Genomic DNA, 10886 nt, shown 5'->3' with positions numbered 1-10886 from the left:
GTGGCTAAGCTGAAATGAAACGTCGCTATTTAATTATAGTGTGTGTGTTTGTTTTTATAGTATTCATATCACAACAGTGAATTTATCCTTCTTGTACAAGGCGATTGGATACAGACGCAAATGTTTTAAAGGGGTGAATGTATAACTCATTTGTCAGCAAAAAGTTTTAAACCTTTCAAGCCTATTTCCAACCACTTCGACAAACTATAAATAATAATTGTTATAATATAATTATATAAATAAATATCAACCCATAATTCAACTTTTTATGTAGTAATCCGAATTTTAAAAACACTTATACTTTTGATATTTCTGAACTCATTGATTTTTGGATAGGGCGTACGATTCAAAATAATATCGCGCGGGAAGGCATTCTACCAAGCCGCTGGACGCGAGCAGTGCGAGGTCGGTCATTGCGAGCACCTTTGAAGGAAGCCTATGCCTTCCCTTGGACATCTATCAGTAAACAGGAAGAAGAAGATGAGTTATATATTCACCTCTTCAGAGTTTTTATACCTATAAACAATCATCTTGTGTATTGTTTCACAATATATTTTAATATAAAAAGTTGTTGAGGGTTATGTGAACATGAGGAGGATGATCTCCTCGTGCTAAACTTGTAGTGCACAAAGTGGTAACATTTATGTACGTTCTGTCGCCGGCAGGTTTGGTCAACGCAGCGGCACGACGTTTACTGGATAAGTAAACATCAACAAACACAAAGTGGAATGTTTCTCGTCCGCAGCTCCTGCGGCGTGCTCGCTGCGTTAGTAAAACCCTCACGCGCTTGGCAGACGCAGGCTTCACGCGCTGTTGAGTCTCAAGACGACTTGCTCGCCTCTAGTTACTTTTGAATATATGTATATTCGTATCTTAACCTGCTTCTTCACTCATTTGTTTTTGTGCATCATATATATTATGAATTCCATACAAACCTTCAAAAAGCACGTACATCAGAATGTTTACTTGTTATAACTCTAAATCGCATAACTTTTGTGTGATTTTGTAATTGCATTTGCAATTTCTCTGTACACGTTGTTGCTGCTAGCCCTAAGACTTTTACAGCTTCAACTAAACTGGACTGACGGACTCTCCCGCTCGGTGAACATAATTTTTTTTAATTTGTATTTTACGAATACTTCGCAATGAATTTTTAAAAACATATTCATACGCCGAAATTAGAATCTTAAATGAAAAATAGTGAAAGATACGTGATAAATACAACATGAAAAAATAAACTCTTAAGGCCTCATTTATGTCCTTAACAATTTAATAAATGAAGGTTTGGTAAATTGTCTTGTATTATAAGGTCAATAAATCCTTCACGTGAGTGTACATATAACAAAATTCCAAAAGATATCTTAATCTTCTGTTTAGTTTTTAATTAAAAATTAAAAGTTTTTTAACAAATAAATATTATTACATAAAGCACCCAAGTGTTTTTGGTTGATAAAATATGTGGAACTCGGTTAATTGACTCATTTCATTTAAAAGAGCATTTCTTAGGTTTGTGGTGCTTTTCTCAGCAGATCTGCATTCGGAGCCGGTGTTAGCTTACAGCTTATAATTTTAAAATGATTGACGATTTAAAAGCGCTTGTAAATGCCTACTTGAATATAGATATTTGAATAAATTAAAATAAATCTTCAGACAAATTGCTACGCGCAGCACTCGAGAACGACTCGATCATTTTGTCTTATTAATTTTTTATTACTTTTGTTTAGTATAGCCTCATGGGTTAAAAGAAATTTGAAAATTCCGAAAAAATAAATTATAATAATGTTTAATTTTAATCAAATGAATTATTATACCTAATAGAAATAACGGCCCCTAACATTTGTCATATTCGACGTCAATCAAAACAAGAATGGAAATATAATCATATTAAAGTGAAGCAGGTTACGAAACAGAAAACTTGTTTAAGTAGTCGGTAGATATAATTAAGTTTGGAATTTCCTTCTATTAAACTGCGACTGTCCTATATGCTTTGAGTGTACATAGTCTGTAATGTTACGGTAAAAGGAAAATGAATTGAAAACATTAAAGGAAAATCTTTATGTTATGTAATTTTTGAAGATGGACTCATTCATTGCCACTTTCAGGAGCAAATGGTCGGAAGCCCCCTCCTGTGATTCGCGATCGTAAAAATATATATCCGAGACGCGACAATTGCGCCCGTAGACGAGTCGGGGGAGTCCCGTTAAATCGTGCCGCACCTGCGCCGCGAGCGGTTGTTTACCGCGCGGGTGCGTGTGCACCGCGTGGCGCGTCCCACACGACCTCCTATATTTTGCGTCGTAGCCAGTGTTTTTATAACTATGCGTCACACCGCTTTGTGTCTGTGACACCAGGCATTGACATAACAACTAACATTACTAGGAAAATACTTGCGCAATTTTTATTAAGTACCCCAAATCTTATAGCGAGCAGCATACTCGATTGAAAATTGTATTGGATGAACATGAAAAAGTTTGGAATTTTCTAAAAATAATAAAATGCGATTCTCAAATTCTAACATCCGTTTGTGTGAATCAGTCGACGGAGGCTTGAATCGTAAATTTCCCGAATGACCACCAGCCGTTAGACACGACCTGAGTCGGCCGCGACCGAGTGGACCGTCGATATAGTTAAGATTGCGGGCAGCGCAGGACCGTTCTTAGTGCTGATATTCGGGGAGGCTTTGCAGTAAATGTCTATCAGCTGATATGATGATGCGTTAATCATTATTTCTGGCTTTTCTCCAGTGCTTGCTAAACTAGGCTTAGGCACTTCCAGCGAAAAACTTAGCTTCCTCCGGCGGCTTGAAAAACAGGCGAATGTACAAGGCCTGAGACAACTTTTCGAGTGAGCACCGAAGAGTTAACTTAAAGGCTCATTTGTCCATGTTAGTTAGTGCCGTCCTGTGGAAAAATTAATGTTTGCGCTGCGATGAGTATTCATTTAGCAGATGGAGTATTGATTTATCAGCTAATTGCCGCCCGCGAGCCGGCGGACGTTAATCTTGAACTGATTGTGGTTGCGCGCGGCGCGATCGCTCGCAGCTCGTGACCACGAGACGAGACGCTAGCCTACAATTTGCCTTTAATTGGTTGTACTTCCGCTTATGCTATGCTTTGGTTAATTAAAAGGAGGAGACGGCCGGGTATGAAGGCCACCTTATTCCTAACTAGCTAAGCTTGCAGCTAAAGGCGAAACCTAAGTGCGTCAGCTAGTAAAGTTAACAGCTTCTTGACCATAGTTACAACATAAATATATACATGATACAAGGAGTGGCAAAGTAAGAAACAAAAGAGTGGCTGGTTGTGGACATGGGCGGTAGTTCTCAACAAAATGTTGTGTAATTGACCACGGATATGCGGTACAAATCTGCACACAATGCTGATTTTTAGTGATCGTCTGGTAAAGCATCTGCGGGCGTTGAAATTTGCTATTCTATGGTCGTAGAATCATTTCAGGTCTACAATATTCGCTGTTGGAATTAGGCCTCCATAGATTTAAATTTTTTTGGGCTCCCGTTTCAGGGGGCCTTTCGTAATTCCCCTGTCTTGGGTACGCAGGGACTATTTTTAAAAATATTTCTACCAAATTTTATTATTGGCGTTCTCCTTTTATTCTACCCAATATCATTTATTTATTCATTTCCTATTATTCATAAATTCTTTCATACATTTCATTTTTTCCAAATCCTCTCATTTATCGCCGCACTTTCTACGGCTTGCCATCAGAATACAAGCGGTTTACATTTTGTTCTGTGTTGCTTTATCTTTAATTGTTAATATATTTTGCTTTATTGTTACATTTATATTTCTTTATAAGTTGACAACAGGATTGTATATAAGCAGCCAGCTATCAGCATATTCCGATGATCTTATCAAACTGGTCTATATACCTAATGGTTGGACGTTCTGCGCAGATCCGTGGCATCCACTCCATACCCTCAGGGCCGTCTGGGAGCCTTGCGCTGCACAGCCTGCCTACTGTCCCTTTAACTTTCCGCTGTGCTATGTCGTTTCATCCCTCTCCATATCTCCTAATTCGATATCGTAGGGAAATTGCAGTAACAGTAAAGAAATAAAAGTATTACAAAGTGAATAGGGTACGTACATATTCACTGCATATGGACAATGTAAATTACGGTCAGTCGCTGCAGCTGTTTTTGCGTTGGGATAAGCTTATCTATACATAGCGCGTAAAAATAAGCTCACTTATGAGTGGAAACTACGTAACTTCAACAAACCAAGGAACTGAGCAGTTTACTAATGAGGAGAAAGGTGTCATTATTTTGCAAGAGGTAGATATTGTTACACATTTTTGGAACCAGCGCCCTGAGACACTGGCTGCTGAAGGCATCGCTCTGTGACTTCAGATAACACAGGTGTTGTTAGCGAATAGGGCTTGTTCCATACTTTGATACCCCAGCATCCCGCGTCATTCCTGTTGACTACATGTCTTGCACATAAGCTAAAAAATTCTACAACGTTAGCGTTCTTCACTGAATACAGATAAACATTCGAAACTTGTGATGCATAAGATTATGATATGAGATTAAATGAAAACAAATAGTTTTTTTATAATCTATAATGAAACATTTAAATTAACATTTATAACAATCATAAATAATAACATTGCTACCCGGGTACCATAACATTACCGTGCGTATTAATCTATATTTGTAACTAGCTGACGAGGTTCTGGGAGATACGTAATGAAGGAAACTGCGTCGGAGTCCGGGAGAAACGAAGCCGCGAGAGTGTTGGGTCCAAAATCGAACCAAAGAAGCGAATAAGGGTAATTTGAAGAAGTTATCGTAATTTAAATATATGTATATGAAATAGTATATACAACATGGTATGAAAAATCAACAATCCTAATTTTATAGTACAAACAGCATAATTTTTCTTTTGAAGAAAATAATCATTAACAGACTTTTGATTTCAAATATAAATGTCAGTTGGGCTAGATTTCAGTCATGATCTCCTCGAGTATGATCTCCATGGAGGGAGCCCATTTGAGCTCGTGGATCTTGGTTCGGAAGCACTTGGTGATCTCGAGCACGCGGTCGCAGTCGTCCGCGACGCCGTCGTTCGACTTCTCGCAGTCGTGGATCATCGTCACCAGCTGCTTCGCCATGTCCTCGTCTAGAAAGCATTGAAGTTTATAATACCAAGTGAGTTCAGGATAAAAGCGAAGTTAGTTATGTATTATTTAGTTGCATTTATCGGTTCCAATTCTTACGAAAGACAATAACATCGCGGTCATGGCATTTACAAAGCACTGGCGTAACCTGTTGGAGATCCTGGAGCCCTGCAAATGTTGAGGAAAGAGAAGTCTTTCTGTGGGATTTTTAGCGACAACAAATCCTGGATACCTTTGTTATTCCCTCGACAGTCGGATATACTTATGATACTGATACTTGTTGTTGAAATATTTTCTCTTGTAACTAACACTAAAGTAATGTACAGACCGCAGTCACAAAAAGACGATTCCGTGAAGTGAAATGAGCGTATGTTAATAGTTATGATAAAAATATTCTTTTTGGATTATTGTGAGTTGTCTAAAATAGATCACAGTCGACGAAATGACTCAGATATCAAAACGGCGATATTCCCACTGTTTAAAATACAGTATTCAGTTGAGATAAAAGTTAGTATTTACTTAGACTTAGAAAATTCTAGACATATTTCATTATTTACATTTAACTACAGTATATTTGTGTATAGTGTAAAATGTATAGTGGAGATGGATAAGGGTATATGAAGAGAGAGAGAGAGAGAGAGAGAGAGAGAGAAGAAATGGACAAGAATGTCAACAGAATGGTATCCACGGGACTGCAAAAGAAGTAGAGGTAGATAAAATCAGAAATTCAAATATTATATCAAAAGAATAGCGGATCGGATCACGGGTGCGCATAGCAAAAGATTTATAGGAGGCATTTGTTGGAAGACAAGCAAAAATGATTTAACGACCATTTGCCCATATTTTAGTTATCTTATTAATATTAAGGTTATTTTCACTAATAAAGGCAAGTTATTTATAATAGTATACAAGTGCTATCTTGTCAGTCAATGGACGACCAGAGCGGAGAGGATCTTTGACAGACATCAAATCAACTTTGTGGTACTCTTACCGTCGCTGCCACCTGCTTTTTTTCGCGACTTGCAATTTTTTTTCTCCTGTTTTCTCTGATTCTATTTTTTATGTGAAATTTTAAAATGTATCAAATTTCTTCATTAGATTTACCTTTGAAAACAAATAAAGAATAACATAAGTAAAATTTTTCTAACATGTTTCTTTTTTTAATTTCATCAATACCAACCCGATATAAATAGTTCAATTAACAAGATTTAAATTGAAGTTTATACGTACTGTTTGGGAAAAACTTTTTCCTGACCTAATATGATAAAGCTTGTCACCGACAAACTGCATGTTTTTCAAGTCGCGCTTTCATTTAGCGAAGAGAGTTATGTAATGCACTAGAAATTATTGCACTAGTGATAAAGTTTGCTCGAATTGAAGTTGGCTGAATCCTGACTTTACTCGGCCTGAACGACATTTTTTGTAAATAAGCAGTTGGAGCTGTAACTTTTTTATCGGATTGTGAGTTCAACGAGTCTTTGGGCTGCATAGGTACGTAGTGTCTACTTTACAATCTCTCTGCCAGAAAGTCTCGTCGGAACCAATAAGACGGACCCTTGCAAGAGTTAGAAAACTTGTAAGTTTTCGATCGTTGTCCAAGAGGAGCGATGCGAACCAAAGCCGAAGGCTATAAACGTAAAATAAAGGATACACGACGGCGCGGCGCCCGGCGCGTGTCCTATCTCTCCTGTCCCGCGGAGCCGCCGGTGCAAACCTTTTAAAATTGTGTCGGGTTCCAGCTAGCGCCCATCACGCGTTATACGTTTTGCTTCGTCATTGTGTGCTGCACGATCTTTAACACAAACTTTACAACTATTAAACAAGTTGTGTAAGAAAATGGTTATGGTTACCTGTCGATGACTATTTATGTTTTAAATTGTAGCTTCACTGAACTTAAATATATATCTCAACTTAATTTTATAAATTAAACGACGTCTCTCTCGACGGCTGTTTGAATACCCTAAAAATAAACTTTAGAACATTTTAGATATTGACATATATAGAGATTGCTTATTTAAACGACAGAGCCTGTTTATATATACAAATATGCGCTCGATCTGCATATATACTTCTCTACTAAGATCTTGAAATACATAGGCAAATTTACAAACATTAAATAGTTTAAGTTTATGCAAGTATTATTAGTTATAGGTGTAAAAACCTTTTCAAACGGTAATGTACAACTCATTCGTTAGCAAAAAGATTTAAAGCTTTTTCACCTATTTTCAAACACCTTGTTTGATTAATGTGGAATTGATACTAATTTGGATGGACAGACAGCAGTAAAAAATAATTAATTTTAATATACATTTGTTTAAATTTTGAAATAGTTTTTCATACTATATAATTACTAGGTATTTATTATTTGTGAAATAATTTTGGATAGGTCACCATACATTAAATGTCAGCAATTTATCTGTACATTCAACCATTCAAAGCGTTTACATATATAAGCAATCACTGTATCTACGTAATGCCTTTAGTTTAAACCAGGTTTGTGAATTCCGCGGAGTGGTGCTTTCGAAGTGATAAATAATAGGTTTACTAGAACGAGTGTCAGTGATCGATGGGCTTGTTTGTGCTGCGCGAGGGGATATTCCTCAAGAGCGGGCAGCGGCCAGCCGCGGTGGAGCCGTGCCAAGCGACGCATTCCGCGCGTTCTTGCTCTATCATTTTATTGAACAACACACACAGAAACTGACTCGCAACGTGCGTACTTAACGTCGGCATCCGCGTGACGAATGGTAACGTGAAGTGAGAAGCATTGACACTTAAAAGTCAGCTCCTGTAACTTTATGTGATTTTGTATTCCTTGTACAAGACACTGTGGGAAGTGGTATGTTGAAAGCAGTATTAGTACTCTCTACTCTCGAATGTTAAACCCAATTCGTGTGGCCGCCCCAACCGAGCTCTCGCGGAAGCCTTTGCGCTTTATCATTCCATAAAACAAGTGACTTGAAACAATTGTTATTAAGGTCCGTGCCGAGATTATTGAGGAAGTTATAGTTTCGTTATTGTATAGAGGTAAAATGCCGCCACCTTTCCGTCATAAATGCTGTAAAATTTGGAAATGATTACTGGCAAACATCATTTATCAAAAATCATTTGTTGGCCGTAAACGGTTCTTGATTACTTGAGAGCTTCTTGCTATAACATCCTCTAACGCAGAATTTTTCAACCTTTTATGTGCTATGCCCTACATACATTTCTATATTATAACGAAGGGGTTAAACTCGTGTCGACTATCGAATTACCCCCCTTTAACAATGAAATTGCCCCCTTTTGGGCGTGGACTCAACGTTGGAGAACACTGCTCTAAAATAATGTGTATTTCGGCAAGTTATATGTGTGCTGTAAGATAAATGTAAATATGCACACTCACCGGCGCCGTGCTTCATGGCAAACTCCTTGGCGTTGTCGTGGTGCATGGTCAGCTCATCCGTGAGCAGTTCCAGCTTGCCGGCGATGCAGCTGATAGCGCAGCCCAGGTCCCTGTTCACCAGCTCGTATTCCTCGCGCCAGAAGTTCATGAAGTCCGCCATTATGTGGTCGCCTAGATTAAGCTGGGACACACACGGAAGTTTTGTCAAAAAAATTTAATATTATTCCGCACAAAAAGCATACGTACCTTGAACATGTGGCGCAGGAAAAGAATATTGAAAATATTAAGGATTGTTATAAAGGGTATAATGTTGTAAGATCCAGTTTTTGATCATTTGGAATCACTTGATTGTTTCACGTGATCATCTCCAATGAACGATGGCGGAGGAAGTTAAGGAAATTAACAACACAGAAGAATAGTTTTCTACTTCTAAGAAGAAAAGTTGTACTAATTCTTCCGAAGTTCAAGATCCAGCATCGCCTTTCTATTGTCTTCTCGCAAATGTTGGCCATTCTTTGGCAACGTTATGCGCAAGTACTTTGACGCCTTTAAGTGACTTGTTGGACATGGTAAGGGTAAAGGCTCAAGATTCATAGAACCCTGTACTTTAATACAAAATCTATACGAGCTTGCTTGTTAAATTGAATTGTCAATTTGCACAATCAAATGCCTGAGATGTATTCAATCATTAGTAACTTTATCCACTAACCTCTGTTCTGCAGACTTGCAGCGCCTTCGTGAAGCCAGCAGTCAGTTGCTTCATGATCTGCTGCGAAGACGTCGCGCTGTCCAGGCAGAGCGCGCAGACCGCTAGTATCGCCAGCCGCCATTTCATGTGCGTCGCCATTTTGCCGTGCTGGTCACAACAGCCGGCTTATCCTAATGCGCGCGCATTTTTATCTGAGATTTATAATTGAAGCTTACGATTCGGCTGCTAAAATGGTTCTGCACACGTGGACAAGTATGATTGTTTGTTGGATATTTAGCAATGAATTATTTTAAACATTCTAAATTATTTGCAACAAAAACACTTACAAGTGGACAAATTAATTATAAAGTTTATGAACATTATAGTAATATTTTGCAGTACATATTAAGTAAAAAATAATCAAAATGATGAAATGTAATAAATTTTATAATTTATTATATTTTCTTATCATCATGATGACAGCCGACAGAGCCACTGCAAGGCGGAGGTCTTCCTCAACACCCTCCTCTGCGAGTGCGTGCATTGGGTTTATCAATGTTGCGGGTTTTGTGATGCAGTAAAGGCGGCGGAACTCTAATTCCATTAACTGCTTTCGAACGATGATACGACGTTTACAAATTGAGGCAAATGAGCGGATTTACAGCAGGTCAGGTTGCATCGGCGACTACCGACGACCCTTATAAGGTCTTCCGTCTCACTTAAAAAGTAAGACTAACTTAGAAAGACATCAAATCAATACACAAAGAGACCGTTGTGTGAACGTTTTACTTGTTTATTCATCTATTGAACTACGACAAGCCAATCACATTTGGTAGTCAGTCTTTGCTGATTACGCGGCATAACAAGACTTCAATGGAAAGGAAACCAAGAAAAATTATATTATTTTTTTTTTTCATTATATACTATAAATATAATTTATAAGAATGCAGAATAAAAATAATTTATTTATTATGTCTATGTGTGTGTGTGTGTGTGTGTGTGTGTGTGTGTGTGTGTGTGGGTGAAAGTGTGCGAGGAAGATTAACGGATTTTTACAAGTTTAAAGGTTTCTTTTGGTTCGCCGGCACAAGCTGCTGTAAGAAAAGGACCAATATTTAGCCACTTCCACACATGCAGTGGTAGTCGTGCAACAAAGTGCACCGCCCGCCAGCCCGCTGATAAATGCGTATGTGGCAAACAATACGAATCACACAACCGCCACCACCAAATTACTCAACACGTGTTTCACCCCTCCACGGGGCATCTTCAGGAGTTATGTTACACCGATTAGTGCCAAACACAGAGTGTTTCACAGAGTGTTTGGCACTAATCGGCAAATGTGCGGAAGTGGCTAAATATTGGTCCTTTTCTTACTTAGAATGGACTTTCGCGAGGTAGCGCCTGATTCCATTAAATACTAGCTGCTGTGTTTGAAGGCGTGTGTGTTTTACAGACTTTTTATTAGAGATAAGCCCTGGCGGCCCGTCCCGCTGACGACAGAGTAGCTCGCCGCGCGACCCCGCTGCGCTGTCATCACGCGTGCGTTTGAATTAATGGGCACCGCGGCCGCGCCGGGCCCATTGTCAGTCGCAGACGCGGAGGCACGCGCGCGGGTGACCACGCTACTCGCTCACGATTCAATCTGTACTGTGGGTGTTATTTGAGACCGATTTTCTCGAT

The 10886-nt window shown here is 38.8% G+C and overlaps 1 protein-coding gene across 1 annotated transcript; it reads right to left on the bottom strand.

Moving 5' to 3' along the window:
* Positions 1-4956: 4956 nt before the first annotated feature.
* Positions 4957-9365, bottom strand: LOC137921764 (general odorant-binding protein 1-like). The gene is made up of 3 exons (XM_068764584.1): positions 9228-9365; positions 8519-8699; positions 4957-5138 (listed from the first exon to the last, which is right to left on the bottom strand). Exons 1-3 carry the CDS (start codon positions 9363-9365, stop codon positions 4957-4959), a joined length of 501 nt encoding a protein of 166 aa, XP_068620685.1.
* Between the last annotated feature and the right edge of the window lie 1521 nt (positions 9366-10886).

Source organism: Battus philenor, unplaced genomic scaffold, assembly GCF_028537555.1.
Source record: "Battus philenor isolate CCGP_79_NKW_IND1 unplaced genomic scaffold, ilBatPhil1.0.hap1 SCAF_19, whole genome shotgun sequence".
NCBI classification, from domain to species: Eukaryota; Metazoa; Arthropoda; class Insecta; order Lepidoptera; family Papilionidae; genus Battus; species Battus philenor.
This window is presented reverse-complemented; position numbering and strand designations above follow the sequence as displayed.

Excerpts from the sequence above, each read along its gene's own strand:
- LOC137921764 (XM_068764584.1), bottom strand. The coding sequence starts at position 9,365 with ATGGCGACGCACATGAAATGGCGGCTGGCGATACTAGCGGTCTGCGCG. Across the intron at positions 8,700-9,227 it reads TGCAAGTCTGCAGAACAGAG|CTTAATCTAGGCGACCACAT; the intron begins GTTAGTGGATAA and ends TGTGTGTCCCAG. Across the intron at positions 5,139-8,518 it reads TGCCATGAAGCACGGCGCCG|ACGAGGACATGGCGAAGCAG; the intron begins GTGAGTGTGCAT and ends AATGCTTTCTAG.